At 38.0% G+C, this 16663-nt stretch overlaps 1 protein-coding gene across 2 annotated transcripts in view; it reads left to right on the forward strand.

Moving 5' to 3' along the window:
* Positions 1-16663, forward strand: part of WDR44 (WD repeat domain 44) — an 80207-nt gene that overhangs the window by 6259 nt on the left and 57285 nt on the right. Inside the window, exon 1 of one of the 2 annotated variants that reach the window (XM_047843991.1) lies at positions 15621-16041. The exons of the other annotated variant lie outside the window; for it this stretch is intronic. Within the exon in view, the coding sequence (XP_047699947.1) occupies positions 15980-16041 (62 nt within the window). The 5' untranslated portion in view covers positions 15621-15979. Of the gene's footprint in view, positions 1-15620; positions 16042-16663 lie in introns of those variants that run through there. 2 annotated transcript variants of the gene reach the window in all.

Below are 16663 nucleotides of genomic sequence, written 5' to 3' on the forward strand. Positions count from 1 at the left end.
TCCTGACGTCTAAATTGACTTGATAAATAACCTACATTTCTGTTTTCTACCCAGAGTTAAACTGATTTCTACAAACGTTCACAAAGTCTGTTCCCCTCTAGCTGTCTGTCAAATTATGCAGCTAAACAGCTCAACCTTTAATTGGGTGCTTTCCTTACTCTTCAGAGCAGAACCCTATTCTTCAAACTGAGCGGTCTTTGTGTTAGTTTGTCATCTCGTGATTCAAAATTGAAGAAAAAGCACGTGAGACATAGTGTGGGCCTCATACCTGATGGCAATCCCAATGTTTTCCCCAGTCAGTATACAAATTTATCTTGGTTACCATAGCAACCAGCCTATCAGTTATTCTTCTAGCTCTTTTGCCTTCTCTCAGCTACTAGGATTACCATATAATCAGGTTCTGCTAAAGCTCTTCAGGTCTTAGCATTTTATTACCAGCTGCAGCTGTCTGGCAGTTTACAGTTTGGCATTCCATCAGGGTCAATTAGTTTTAAGTCCACAAAACCTTTTTGTCTCCAAACATTTTAAGCATACAGAATTTAACAAGAATGCATTTAGGGAACGGTTCCTCATACTCCTGTTCTCAGTTCCATTGTTAGTCATTGTCTTGAAGATTGAGTACATTGCACAACTGACATCCGATGGCCATCCTTTTGTGATACAAGCTAGAATAAATTTCAAGATCAAGAGTGACCATTTAAGAAATGTATCTGTAAATGTGATTTTAGACTTGGTATCATCACACACTAAATGAAGTGACCCAAAAGTACCTTGATTTATCAGCAGCTACCAAATAAGTAATCTGGCTTCTAACAAAAATGATTACTGTACGTTGTAGAAAGAATGTTTAGCTCTTAGATTAATTCATTCTAATTTGAGAAAAATTGTTTAGAAATTTAATAGGAAGGGTTATCTTTCCTTTGCAGCCTTGGAATAAACAGGAAAATTCTGAAAGGTAAAGACTGAATTGTTATATGGGTCTTTATAATAGAAGTCTTCATATTTACTTGACAAGTACATTTTTTATCTCTTAAAAACCTCAGAATTCATGAAAATAAAATAGTTTTGAACCATAAGACTTTACTTGTCTTGCTAAAAATAAGGATATTGAAGGGGCGCCTGGTTGGCTCAGTCAATAGAGCATGCAACTCTTAATCTTGGGGTCGTGAGTTGCAGCCCCACATTGGGCATAGAGTTTACTTTGAAAAAGAAGAAGAAGCAGCGGGGAGGGGTGTGCCTGGATGACTCAGTCAGGTGAGCGACCGACTCTTGATCTCAGCTCAGGTTTTGATCTCAGGGTTGTGAGTTCAAGCCCCGGGCTCAATGCTGGGTATGGACCCTACTTAAAACAAAAAAATATATTGAAGAAATATTTAGGATATATAAACTGCTGGTATTTGTGTTAGTGTTTGTCTTTGGTACTCATGCTTGTTAATATTGTAGGGTGTAGTAGTGACTTCTAAATATGCACAATTAATCTCTGACATTAAGTGACATAATCACTATGATTTAGTAAATAGTATCCATTTCCATACATAACGATAAATAATCTTTTAAAAATCAAAGTAGAATTTTAGTCTTAAGATTTTTTTTTTTTTTTTTTTTTTGCGTGGGTGGCTCAGTCAGTTGAGTGTACGACTTTGGCTCAGGTCATGGTCTCACAGATAGTGAGTTCGAGCCCTGCGTCAGGCTCTGTCAGAGCCTGGAGCCTGCTTCGGATTCTTTTTCTCCCTCTCTCTCTGCCCCTTCCCCACTCATGCGTTCTCTCTCTCTCTCTCTCCCTCTGTCTCAAAAATAAACATTAAAAAAAATTTTTTTTAATTTAAAAAAAGATTTTTTTTTTTTTACTTTTCAAAGTGTGTTTATCTTTTTATTTTTTTTTTTAGAGAGAGTGCGCGTGCGTGTGTGTGTGCACGGAGGAGGAGAGAGAAAATCTTAAGCAGGCAACACTGGGCTCAATCCCATGATCCTGGGATCATGACCTGAGCCAAAATCAAGAGTTGGACGCTCAACCTACTGAGCCACCCAGACGTCCCAAGTGTTTATCTTGTTAAATAAAAGATTATTTTGTAAGACTGTAAGTTTATGAAATGATTAAATCTTCCTGGTTTGAATTTTTATTGAAATTGTGATTAGAATGGTTTCATTTTAAGACTTGTGTATCCTAATCAAAACTGTGGTTAAATTCTGCTAATGCTCCAAGGAGAACTTTATTTTAGTTGCACAAATAGATTTAGGGGCAGTGAAAGGTTTACTTTCTCCACGGGGCCCCAATCCTTAACATTTTTAGAAAGAAGGAGGTGGGCAGGGGGGAGAGAAAATGTGTTTTTTTTGTTGTTTTTTTTTAAAGGCCAAGCGTGAAGCATAAAATTTTTGGAAGCTTCTGACAGAAAATTTTAACAATATTTTCCAGTAGGCAGCCTGTACAGAGCAAGCCATACCTGTATAAAACCTACTTGACCACTACTAATTGTCACAGACTATTCCAGTACAAATTCATTGAACTGTGGGCATTCTTACAGGTCAGACTTTCTAGAGAACCAGTAAATAGAATGTAGAGCTGTATTCAAACCCACTGGTTACTAAATAGGCTCAAAAGAAGAGGTGGGAGTGTTTTTTCTGGCATTGCTCTTGAACTGGAAAAACTAGCCATGGATGAACTTAATATCCATAGTTCTCTTTTAAATTTGTTCCTGAAAGTCTGTTTAAATTGACTGAGGAGAATCCTCAGGGAGACTGAGGGAATCCTCTTTCTGGTTATTAGCAGTACTATTAACAATTTGTGTGTTTTTTAAAAAATCTCCTTTAAAATACACTTATCTACTCATGTCAAACTGAAATGGCAGGTTGTTTGAACATTTCTGCAGGCTCAATTCTACTCCACTTACTCCCAGCTGTCTCCTTCCTCGATTACCCAATGTCATCAGTACAGAGATTCAATAACTTATTGTCTGTCCCTTAAAACTGAGAAGGGACCATGATGGCTGAAATATAATGGGTGGATCTTTGAGAACAAGCAAGGGAAAGATTGGTTAAATTGGATATTGTAAATACATTGGTAAGTGGGATTGGTTAGCATCGCAGGTGAGGGTAGTTCATTGGGTTAGTGGAAGGTAGGTGAGGAGAATGAATAAATAGGTAGCTTGATAAAACTAGTACCTTTGTGGGGTGCCCGGTTGGCTCAGTCGGAGGAGCATACGACTCTTGATCTTGAGGTTCTGAGTTTGAGCCCCACATTGGGTGTAGAGATTACTAAAAAAAAAATAATAATAATAAACAAAAAAAAAACCCACTAACACCTTTGTGAGTGAAAGTGAGTAGGTTTGTCAATATTTTGCAGTTGGTATTTTGACTTTCTTGGATTGGCTTTAGAGATTATGGCTAATGACTGAGATCAGTTGTTTTTCCTTTAAGTGAACTTTACTATCCCTCTTTTGTTCCACGTCATAGCTCTTAGCTATTGACTTCTAACCTTTGCCTTATTTCCCAGCATAGAGAGATGTCCACAGCTGATGTGTAGTAGTGAAAGAAAGGTCTAGATGGTGATAGGGATGGTGAGTAGGCATGCTCTGTGGTGTTCCACTTCTCTTCACATTTTCTTCTACTTTTGAACTTCCTGGTTCTCTCAAATCTGTACTCCCACCCCCACACCAGTTCCTATTAAGAGCAAAGAGGGAGGAAATGGAGGGGGCTGAGGCAAGGACAGTGGTTTGGATTTATGGAACCCTTGTAACTTGAGGACGCCCTGTACTCAGCAAATATTAAATGTTAACAGTGAAGCCTTAGGAGGTGTTTCCAGTTATCCCATAGCCATATCGATTCCTTGTTACCAACTGTTTCTTCCAGAGATGAATGTGTTCACAGCAAGAAAGAAGTATTATGTTGTTACTTGTAAAGAATGGTAATGCCATACTCTCTACCAATGTCGGGCATTAGTTTTCAAAGTACTTTTGGTTACATTATCTCTTCTGATTATCCTGCAGTTCTGTGAAACAGAAGGACAATTTTTGTGAGACAGGTAGGACAATTACTACCCTAATTTTGCAAATAAAACTCATCTCAGGGTAGATAAGGGCCAGCCAGCAAAAGTGGAGCTTTACCACTTTGTGGTAATTAAGATGATGGTTTTGAATGAAGACATAAAACATTAGGTTTTGCCCTACTTTTCTTTTCTAAACTATAAACATTTGTGATGTTAAGTTGTTTTTTTTTTTAATTTTTTTTTCAACGTTTTTATTTATTTTTGGAACAGAGAGAGACAGAGCATGAACGGGGGAGGGGCAGAGAGAGAGGGAGACACAGAATCGGAAACAGGCTCCAGGCTCCGAGCCATCAGCCCAGAGCCTGATGCGGGGCTCGAACTCACAGACCGTGAGATCGTGACCTGGCTGAAGTCGGACGCTTAACCGACTGTGCCACCCAGGCGCCCCATGATGTTAAGTTTTAAATGTGAATTATTAGAATGATGAGACTAACTCTTCTGCTGTTTGGGTATGTATAATTCATTTAAAACAATGAAAAGTATATATGTAATTTTTTTAAATGTTTATTTACTTTTGAGAGAGATAGAGTGCGAGTGGAGGAGGGGCGGAAAGGGAGGGAGACACAGAATCAGAAGCAGGCTCCAGGCTCCGAGCCCTAGGCATAGAGCCCGATGGGGCCTCGAACTCACAAACCACGACCTGAGCCAAAGTCAGATGCTTAACCGACTGAGCCACCCCGGCGCCACTACAAAGTATATTTTTAATGTTTATTTATTTTGAGAGAGACAGAGCCAGTGTGAGTAGGGGAGGGGCAGAGAGAGAGACTCTGAAGCAGGCTCCATGCTCAGAAGGTAAGCTGCTGCGGAGCTTGATCCCACCACCTGGGAAATCATGACCTGAGCTGAAATCAAGAGTTAGAGGCTTAACTGACTGAGCCACCTAGGCGTCCCCCGAAAAGCAATATATATATTTTAAGTTTATTTGTTTATTTTGAAAGAGAGAAAGAGCCAGTATGGGAGGGGCAGGGAGAGAGAGAATCCCAAACAGGCTCCATGCTCAGCCCAGAGCCTGACTCGGGGCTCAATCTCACTAATTGGGAGATCATGACCTGAACCGAAATCAAGATTCGAACGCTTAAGCAACTGAGCCACCCAGGCGCCCCAAAAAGCAGTATTTTTAATGTTCTTTTTAAGCGCTGATGGAATTGATTATGGTACAGTAGCTAGGTCAGAAAATGACCTTGCTACTGAAAGCGCTGGAATCCCAGATACTGCTACTGCATTTCAAAGGGTATGTTCTTTGTTCCTAAGGGAAAACCCCTCAAGATGTGAGCCAGTGCTGATGGGGCTTTTGTGTTCTGTGCCTCATCAAAACGTCTTGATCCTGGATTTTTTTTTCCTGTATTTGTTTTGTAGATTGTTGTCAGTTGTTTATTTAGGCCACGGTTTTGTGGCTGGCTCTCTTTCTTTCTTTCTTTCTTTCTTTTTCTTCTTCTCCTTTTTTTTTTTTTTTTTTTTTTTTTTTTTTTTTTTTTTTTTTAGCATAAGTGATTCATATTTTTGGCTACAAGCCACTAATTGGAAACACCATGTTTTGTTTTGTTTTTCTTCCCCTTCAAAGGTGTGTTTTAGCAGTCACAATGAATGCATGTGGTAGTTATTAATATTTTCCACCTAATCAAACCTCTTCTGGCTGTCAAATTAATGGGAAAAATGCATTCATAGTAGCTAAGTAATTACAAAAACTACATTGTCAGTAATTACTATTTAGGCTATAAATAAGATTGAATAGCCTTTTTTATAATCAATCATAAACTTGCCACTCAGAATGTTTTACGTAGGTAAGCACTCTAGGTAATTTGAGATTTTTCTAGAGTGTTTATCAAGTATCTAATACATATTTCATTAAAGAATGCAGAAGTAGAAATTCAGATACATAAAGCATGGTAATCAAATTTATAAAATAAAATGCTTGGGATGCCTGGCTGGCTCAGTCGGTTAAGCGTCCAACTTCAGCTCAGGTCATGATCTCACGGTTCTTGGGTTCGAGCCCCAAGTCAGTCTCTGTGCTTGCTGACAGCTTCGGATTCTGTGTCTTTCTCTCTGCCCCTCCCCCACTCACACCCTGTCTCTCTGTCTCTCAAAAGTGAATAAATGTTAAAAAATTTTTTTAAATAAAATGCTTAATATTAAATGTACAGAAATATGTTCATTTTTCTATTATTCATGATATGGAGGGAGAACATGAATAATTAAAAGCTACCACTTATACCAAAACCTCAGTTCAGTCATTAGTTTACAACTTCCTTTCCCATCAAACCTTTTATCACAGCAGTAAATTTTTTTTTTAATTTTAAAAATAAATGGTTTGCTTTGATTTTTTTGTTTGTTTGTTTTGTTCCCCTGCCCATCTTTGGTGTTGAGCAGTAAACTCAGAAGGAGAAAAGCAAAGGATCTCAAAGTCTGAGTAATCAGTTCACTGATTATAGAATTTATTTATGTAAAGTTTTTAAAGAGGGGGTTGTGACAGATTCTTCAGAGCTCTAGTTTTTATATAGGGTGACCTTAGAAGTTATTGGCATTTACTTTTTTTTTTTAAGTAAGCTCTATGCCCACCATTCAACTTGAACTCATGACCCCAAGATCAAGAGTCACATGCTCTACCAAGTAAGTCAGTCAGGTGGGACTCAATGTGGGACTCAAACTCATGACCCCGAGATCAAGAGTCCCATGCTCCACCTACTGAGCCAGCCAGGCACCCGGGGCATTTACTTTTTAAGATTAGTACACTATAGGGTGTTTTAGATAATTTACAGAATCATATTAGCACATTGACTTGATAACATTTCTGATACAGCCTGTAGTCCAACCTCTTGTTTACTTTTTAAAAAATAAGTTAAAAGTGATTTAGCATGACTGCATTAGTATTGACTTCTCCAGGCAGTCATAAATTTAGTTACCTGTTTCTGTTATGATTTTACTAAAAATTACTTTTTTTTTTTTTAAGCAGCCTCCACGCTGGGCATAGAGCCCATCACAGTGCATGAACTCACGACCCTGAGATCAAGACATGAGCTGAGATCAAGAGTCAGACGCTTAACAGACTAAGCCACCCAGGCGCCCCTAAAAATTACTTTTTTTTCCTAGTTGAATTTAGAGAGAGAGAGCAAGGGAGGGGGGCAGAAGCAGAGAGAGAGAGAATTTCAAGCAGGGTCCACACTCAGTGAGGGAGCCTGACACAGGGCTTGATCTCACAACTGCAAGATCATGATCTGAGCCAAAATCAAGAGTCAGATGCTTAACCGACTGAGCCACCCAGGCACCCTTTACAAATTACTTTAAGTCATTAATAGATATGATTTTTAACTAACCCCCTTTAACAAATTGGGACATTGTGAAATAGATGTCTTCTCCTGGAGTTATTGTTTCAATGTGGGTATTTATTGAATGGCTGTAAATGTGCAAAGTAGAATGTTTTTAGTTTAGAATTTTTGAGCGGGCCCAGGGAATGGATATGCTTTTCTGTTATTTTTGTCAGTAAATAGATTATCAAGATATTCCTTCAGGAATATGGCATAAAACTACATAAATTATGTAAATCAATTTTGAAAAATCAAGTTGTCATTTTAGACAGAATACACACAGTTGCTTAAGAGTCTATTTTTAAAGTTTGTAATTACTTTATATGTGACTAGATTTATATTTCTTCATGAGGTTTTATTTTATTAAAGATCATTTATAAATATTGCCACAAAACCTGCTTGCAAAAAATAGCCATTGTGCCAAATTTTTCACCATCTATTCCCATTAATGTCATTGACAAAATAGTTATTAGGTATTTTAGATACATTGTTCTTGGCTTTCATAGTATTTAAAACATAAAATGGCCTTTCAAAGAATACTACAAGTAGTAATTCACATCTTGAGGGATTCAGTTAATTCCTTATTTGATAATTATAAGTATGTTCTTGGCTTTTTATTAATCTTGTTAATAAGTCAGTATTACCATGTATCTAGGGAAATATGAATGAGTCCTATTTTCAACTGCCTAGTGAAAACATGACATGATAGGTTGTACTAGGAAAATAAGACTTGTTTGTGATTGCCTAGCACTTATGTTTTTCCTGCTATTCCCAGGCTTTTCAGGTTTAGTTGGGATTGTCACTTTTGGTAGTAGCCAACTTAAAATAGAGCTCTGAGAATGGATGTGATACTGTCATAAATGATTTGATTTTGAAAAGCTAGCAAATGATTCTCTGTTAGATCCCATTTCTTTAATTTGAGGACTGTTGTTAGTTGAAGGTGTTACTTGACTTCCACTTTCTATGGGTGACTTTATTACTTCACATATGATTAATAAAATGTCCCATAAGAATGTAATAAAATCCGTAAATACACTTCAATACCAACGAACAGTATTGCATACCAAATTTTAAAAACTATGCACTTAGAGCAAGATTTAAAAAATAAAACAGGGGGCGCCTGGGTGGCTCAGTCGGTTAAGCGACCGACTTCAGCTCAGGTCACGATCTCGTGGTCTGTGAGTTCGAGCCCCGCGTCGGGCTCTGGGCTGACGGCTCCGAGCCTGGAGCCTGCTTCCGATTCTGTGTCTCCCTCTCTCTCTGCCCCTCCCCATTCATGCTCTGTCTCTCTCTGTCTCAAAAATAAATAAAAACGTTACAAAAAATTTTTTTTAAATAAAACAGTATCTTATCTAAATTTGAACTGTTTTCCATTTTTGTTCAACCTGGGGTTTGGGTTTTGTTTTAGTTTTTGGCTTTGTGTTTGATGTTTTTCTGCCTGGCCTTAGTGGGTAGAAAATCTTTATGTCAGGGTGTTTTAATCACCAGAACCCTTCTGATTCATAATTTAGATTTAGCACTTTCGTGTTGATCTCAGTTTCCCCTAAGCAAACTATTTCCTATTCAGTTGGGCTTTAGAAAGCAAAACTCTTCTGATTACCTGCTTACTCTAATGACCGGCTAAGGCCTTATCTATGCTCATATCCTGTTCACCTCAAGGGCCTTAGATTCTCCAGCACCTTCTTTGTACAGGAAAGCTGTTCTCTGTTCTGTGGATTCAGTTTCTTGACAAACTGTTGAGGCTCATCTTTTTCGTTTTCCTGATGGCAAAAGCAAAAAAAAAAAAAAAAAAAAAAAAAAAAAAGGAGGATAAAAACAAAATCAAGCTATAGAGTAATTCTCTGTTGGCCCCTGGTAGTCACCTTCCTAGAAGAACAGTGTTTTCCGGGCTACCAGCTTTATTCCAGCTGACTGACTCTACTCCCTCCTTCTATGTCGTTGCCTCTTTTTACCCTTTAGGAGCCTGTCAGGAATTTTGCAACCTGACAAGAGGCTTCTTCAGAGCCAACCACCTTTTTTTTCTCAGGGCCTAAAAAAAGGTGCGTCCTCTTACTGACAGAAAAATACTTCGTTCGTCTGTTTTTCTGTGTGCTGCCAAATTGTTTTGGTATATTCTTTTCACCCAGTACAGTAAGAAGTCTGGAAACACGAATGTGAAGTGTGAGATTGCTTTTAATACTTTGTGTACTTTAGGAGGTGGGTCTTTGAGCTCCTCGTTGTTCAGTTGACCGTGAAGCAGGTGGCAGATGTAGGTTTAGTTTGCACTCTTCTTCCTGCCTGCTCTCAGAAGGCTTACAGATTGTGTTTGTTTGTTTTTCAGATAACCCTTAGGTAAGAGGTAAAGAAACACCAAGCCCAAAAGGCAGAAGGATCTGTCTGTAGCTAAAGGGTGAGACACTAGAGGTAGGATGGTTTATGGGATCTGGCTCTTTGAAACCGTACAAACGCAGTGTTCTTTTCTAAAGTAGACTTAAGCACTTGCTACGTGATTTTAAGGCCTGATTACCCTAAAGCCATAGCACATGAGTGATGAAGATTTAAGTTGAAAATTGGAAAAGGTGATCCAGTGATTGGAGAGAAACCACTTGCTGCAGCTCTGATAAACCCAGACTCCTATACAGTCAGACATTTCAATACCTGGTTCCAAAAGATGCGCTTTGTGGTTAGTAAGCCAGGCAAAAGAGTGCACGTTACTAGCTTCTGTTTGGGGAATCTAATCTATGTAGGTTCTTAATACACACCTGTATTGATTGCATCTGAAATATTTCTGGTATCCCTTTTTGTAAAGTGAAGCGTGTCCTAAAGTGGTTTTGTGTATATGGTAACTGAATCCCTTTATTTATTTAAAAGAAAGTTTTTGAATGTTTATTTTGGAGAGGGAGAGAGCGAGAATGAGGATCTGAAGCAGGCTCTGTGCTGACAGCAGGGAGCCCGATGCGGGGCTGAACTCACAAACCGTTAGATCATGACCTGAACCAAACTGGGACGCTTAACCGACTGAACTACCCAAATGCCCCTCTTTATGTATTTTGAAAGGTTTTATTTTTTAAAGTAATCTCTGCACCCAACATGGGGCTCAAACTCATGACCCCTAGATCAAGAATCACATGCTCCACCCACCGAGCTACCCAGGTGCCCCTTGAATCCCTTTTTAATGACAACATCATTTTAATTGATATTTATCTAGAAAGTTGGCTTGATGTTTATTTAACCTATATAGGTTAACCTCATTTTGAACATACTGAGGACAGCTTACAAATGATATGAATATGTTTACATAATGGTTGTAAGTCAATTTACATATCTAGAGAATTTGGTTTTTTGGAGAGGGGACAATCCAAGCCAACATAATTAAGCTATTAATATACCTTCCTATTCTTCACCGAGTGTTTTGGAAAATGTACTTAACTGCATATATGCAGTGGTATTTGCATTTGGGCATACACACTGAACACACTGTCTGGGAAAGCTTTGAATTCACACATGTGCAAATTATTTTTTTTCTGGTCAGTGAACACTGTTGAATACTTAGATGAATGTTTATACAATGACATTGGCCATGCAGTTCTTCCCGCTTTGTCCCTTTATCACATAGCAACAGATCATAGGATTAATTGTCCACTTAATTAACTTGGGTGTGGGGTAGGGTTGCCTGATAAAATACAGGACTCCCAGTGAAATTCCAATTTTAGATAAGCATTTAATATCGAAAGTGTATTTGTTGTTTATCTGAAATTGGAATTTAACTGGGCAGCCTGTACTTCTCGTTGCTAAATCTGGCATCCCTTGGTGGGGGAGAAGCAGAAGACTGGTGGGTATGGGCACACTTAGGAGACTTAAATACAACTGGAGTGTGCAGTGATAAAAGGTAGCCTTTACTCTGACAGGAATACTAAGATTTTTGAGTGCAATGTTTATTTTAGGGTCCAACACTTTTTTCTTTGGAAGTGCATCAGTGAAAACAAAGCTCAGAAATAACAAAACTTAACAATACATTGTTCAGGGATACCTTATCTTTTTAAAATGATAAAGTAAGGGAAGAATAAATCAAATCTGGGCTACCGGTTCCCTTTAAGAGAAAGGCAGCAGATGGAATAGGGCAACACAGTAGCTGTCCTAGTCTTCATGCTATTCTCATTGTCAGGTAAGATGGTGAATCACAGTTCATTTTGTTTGTTATGCTTCATAGTTACATGTATGTGCTGCATATCAAATATAAAATATCAGTTTAAGAGTTAAAATATAGGTTGCAATGAAAACATCAGACTACCTGCAAAGTTTCACTGCCTGTACTTAACCAAAATAAATCCCAGATCCCCCAAATAAAGAGGTATTTATTTCTTCCTTGTCTTCATCAGGTTAGCATCCTTAGTTCTGTATATCATTCTACTTGGTTTCTAGAACATTCACCAAATTGGTTTTTCTCTTGCAGATATGTTCTCTTTCATCAGTGTTCCTCTTCAAATGTGTTCTTATCGGTGAGAAGTAGAGCAGAATCGAACCACTCCCCTTGCCCTGGCCATAATAGTTCCTCAGATTACACCAGCTATTTCAGCAGCCATATCACAGCCTTTGCTGTGTCTGAGCAATCAACAGAAATACCTAAATGTTTTTACGTTGTTTGCTGTTAAGTTGTATATCCCCAATCATTCATTTTATATTTATCCCCACTCCATTGCATTCTGTTAAGACTGGCTTATTGTTGTAAACTCTTAAAATATTTGTGGGTGCTGTCAGCTAGTATATTCTCTATGCTTCCCAACTTTGTGTTATCTGCCAATTAGGTAGATATGCCAGCAGTGTCCACATTCAAGACATTAATAAGAATAAGTAGGATAAGGGCACCTGACTGGCTCAGTCATAGAGGGTGTGACTCTTGATCTTGGAGTTATAAGTTCGAGCCTCACATTGGGTGTAGAGATTACTTAAAAATAAAAAATAAAAAAAATCTTAAAAAAATAAAATAAGTAGGATAGAGTACAGTAGAAATTATTTGATAGTTCCTTATGGTTTTTTATTGATGCATTAATCAGCATACTTTGAGTAATGTTCAATCAGTTACAAACCCATCTAAGTGTATTCTAGCTTAACATCTCCTTGTTAATATCCTTGTCTAAAAGGATATTATTGTGAGGGACCTGGCTGGCTCAGTCAGTGGAGCATGTGACTCTTGATCTCAAAGTTGTGAGTTCGAGGCTCACTTGGGTGTAGAGATGACTTAAAAATAAAATCTTTGGGGTGCCTGGGTGGCTCAATTGGTTAAATGTTTGACTTCGGCTCAGGTCATGATCTCGCAGTTTGTGGGTTCGAGCGCCGCGTTGGGCGCCATACCAACAGCTCAGAGCCTGGAGCCTACTTCAGATTCTGTGTCTCCCTCTCTCTCTGCCCCTCCCCTGCTCACGCTCTGCCTCTCTCTCACAAATAAAAATAAATAAATAAAAATGAAATCTTTTTTTTTTTAAAGAGGATATCGGTGAGAATATTATAAAATTGAGTGCTTAAATCCAATTTTTTTTTCATGTGTGCGCAGTATTCCCTTTATATTCTAAGCCAGTTACCCTATCGAAAAAGGCAATTAGGTTAATCTTGTATGACAGGCTTTGTGTGAATGCTTACTGACTCTTTTTTTAAAACTAGGTTTTTGTTTTTGTTTCTTTTTTAGGTTTGTTTATTATTTATTTTGAGGGAGAGCGCACATGTGCAAGCAGGAGAGAGGGAGACAGAGCTTGATCTCAGAAACTGTGAGATCATGACCTGAGCTGAAATCCAGAGTCTGGACACTTAACCCACTGAGCCACCTAAGGTGTCCTGAATGCTTACTGACTCTTAATGATTATCTTACCCATGCCTAGGGCCCTTAAACCATTTAACAGTGTGCTTAAGAATTTTGCTTGGAAATGGGGTGCCTGGTCTGTTAAGTGTGCAACTTCGGCTCAGGTCATGATCTCGCAGTTTGTGAGTTCGAGCCACACGTCGGGCTCTGTGCTGACCGCACACAACCTGGAGCCTGCTTCCAATTCTGTGTCTCCATCTCCCTCTCTCTCTCAGCCCCTACCCTGCTCACGTTCTGTCTCTCTCTCAAAAATAAACAAACATTAAAAAAATTTTTTTTTTTTTTTTGCTTGGGATTGACATCAAGCAAATCTGCTTGTAGTTTTTAGCATTTACCTGCTTTCCATTATTGACTATTGAGTGTTTTTCTCATTTTCCTCTTCTATCCTACCTGATTCTTTAAAGGCTTTAGATAGGGAGGAAGCTGTGTACATTCTTAGGGTATGCTGGGATATAATTTGTCTGGGATGGGAGAACTGAACTCATTTAGATTATCTAGGTACTTTTATCTCCTTGAATGCTTTGGGATTCAGTTTCCTCATTACAATTTGTTTTTCCTTTTCTGGTTTGACTATCGGTAATCTTCACTAGAAAAAAAAGAATTGGAGCAGCCTTTTATATTATACTATTTGTCTACATGTAAACAGACCCGCACCTTTTGTTGTTCTTGTTCTGAATATAAATTAAAATAAAGGAAAGCTGTGTCTGGAATTTTTTTTAATCCGAGCACATTCTAAGCACCAGTCTTTCTGATATTGTTCTTATAGGTGTTTGCGGTTTTCCTTGGGTATGTGCGCATTCCATCCCTCCAGCCTCTTGTGAAGGTTTTCCTTTAAAATATTTTTTGTGATGTGACATGGTGGAGATGCAACCAACAAAATTCAGACCATGAGAATTTCTACAGGATGGACGACCTCATTTCTTTGTTTGCTGTTGTTTGTTTGGGTGTTTTTTTAAAGACTATATTTTTAAAGCAGTTACAGGTTCGCAGCCAAATTGAAAGAAAGGTACAGAGATTTCCCATTTACCTCCTCCCATGCACACATGCAGAGCCTCCCACATTACCAGCATCCTCTGCCAGAGTGGTACACTTGTTACCCATTGAGGAGTCTACATTGACGCACCATAATCACCCATACATAGTCCGTAGTTTGCCATAGGGTTCACACTTGGTGTTGTACATTCTACTGGTTTGGACAAACGTAGGACAGGTATCCCCCATTACAGTATCATACTGAATAGTTTCACTGCCCTAAAAATCCTCTTCAGGATGAATAAACTAGTTCTTCAACACATGAATAGCAAGAAATAAAAGAGATTGAAGGGGAACCTACTGATTGAGAGAGACGTAGCAACTGATTGTAACACGTGAACCTTATTTGGATATTAATTGAAATGAACCAACTGTAAAAAATACTTGAGACAATCTGGGCAGTATGAATTGTGTATCAAAGTATGAATCATGACTGTGTATAATAAGGTATTGTTAAATTGGTAATAGTGTTGTGGTTATGTCTTAAAAAATATCTTTTTTAGATACGTATGACATTTTTATGGGTAAAAATAAAACAATTTCTGGGATTTGCTTCAAAATAATATGGCAGGGGTGTGGAGGGAAGAGTATTGATATTGATCATTATTGAACATGGTTGATATGTTGTACATGTGGGTTCATAATATTATTCTCCCAATTTTGTGTATGTTTGAAATGGCCACAATTAAAAGTTGGAAAAACTCCCCCAGAATATATTTTTATGGCCACAGTCCTTGTTACTAGCAGATTCAGGACTAAAACACAGATCTCCTGATTCCAGCTCTCAGTTTTTGTTTTTGTTTTTTTTTTTACTATGTAGCTAAGCTTAATAGTCCTACTTCCAAATTGATGTCATGTTGCCCTTTCAGTCTCTGGGATCCCCAAATCTTCCCTGGGAAATTTGTGGTGGTATTTTAGGTACTCAAGGCTTTAATAAATGGCCAGTTTTACTTGATTGGCTTCCTACCCATGTGAAACCGTGAAGGGTTTTTAGAATTATTAGGGTGAGTTCACAGGCTGCATGAGTTGTTAAAATCCGCAAAGAGACTTGAGTCCAAGTCCTAACTAAGTAGGCCTTTGATCTTAGCTTAAGCTCTAGGAGGGTGGGGATCCTGTCGGCCTTGTTCACTGTTTTACACGTAGTGCCTAGCACAATGCTGGTCCATGGTAAGCAGTAGGTAAAGGTTAAATGAATGGATTCATTTAACCATTCATTTAACCTTATTTAGCTTCTTTTCCTCACATGTGAAATGAGATTGTTGGTCTAAATGGTTTGTTTTTTGTTTTTAAGATTTTATTTTTAAGTAATCTCTACACCCAATGTGGGACTTGAACTTACACAACCCCGAGATCAAGAGTCTCATGCTCTACCCACTGAGCCAGCCAGGTGCCCCGGTCTAAATGGTTCTTAAGCTTCCTTCAAACACTTAAAAAAATTATTCTTCCTTTCTGACTGATTTTTTTAAAGTCCTTTTAGAATTTTGAGAGGGATTACTGTAAATTTTTTTGATGCTAGGTAACATCAATAGATAGGATACTCACTTCCAACACCTGTGACAGAAAACCCCACAGTTATGGTGCGTCCAGATCTCTTGAAAATAGCCTAATGCTATGCATTTTCTCTGAGATTGAGTTTGTTTTTTTAAAGTAAATGAGTACTGTTCTCGACATTACCAGAGAGTCAGGTTTAGCAAGTTCCAAAGTCAAGCTAAGAGGGTTAATAAAACGTGTTGCTTGCATATTTGTTAGCGTTCACTGAAATTGTATTGAATGCAGTATTATTTTGTCAGAGTTTTGTGCTTCCTGTGGAAACTTGGTGGGCAACCTTTTAGGTAAGTTGCGGTTATTGTCATCAGATCCAAATCCAGGACCTACCTTTGGATTAGTGAACTTATTATTCTAATGAAATTTTGCTTGAGGTATGTGAAGGCTATTGCTGGATCAGGTCAGAGTGTATAAAAGAAAAACAATTCCTATACTGTCTTGCAAAATCCACAAAGCAATGTTTTGAAGCCACGTAAATTTTAAAAATAATGAATGTTGTGCAGACATTAAAATGAGTTGGTTCTAAACACAAATACCCTAGCTGCAAAAGGAAAACTGTAATTAAAATGCTAAATGGATAGGGACTCTGAGAAAGCATCTGTCACACATTATTTTATATTCAAACATGAGCTTTGTTAGTATAAACTCAACATAACGAGTACATGAAAATAACTGTCTTTTAGAAACTAAGGTATAATGAATTAAGATATTCTATCTGTATTGTAAGTTACTGAAGTACAAATTTGAAAATTGCTTTTATATTCAAAACCTGAGTGGAAACCACACTAAAAATAATTTTAATATTTGATCTGTAAGCCGTATAGGGTGTTTTTTTTTTTTTTTAGCAGAATACCGACACTTTTTTAAAGCAGATTGCATTTTGAAGCTGTTTTAGAAATTGCTTGTTTT

Source organism: Prionailurus viverrinus, chromosome X (assembly GCF_022837055.1).
Source record: "Prionailurus viverrinus isolate Anna chromosome X, UM_Priviv_1.0, whole genome shotgun sequence".
Lineage (NCBI taxonomy): Eukaryota > Metazoa > Chordata > Mammalia > Carnivora > Felidae > Prionailurus > Prionailurus viverrinus.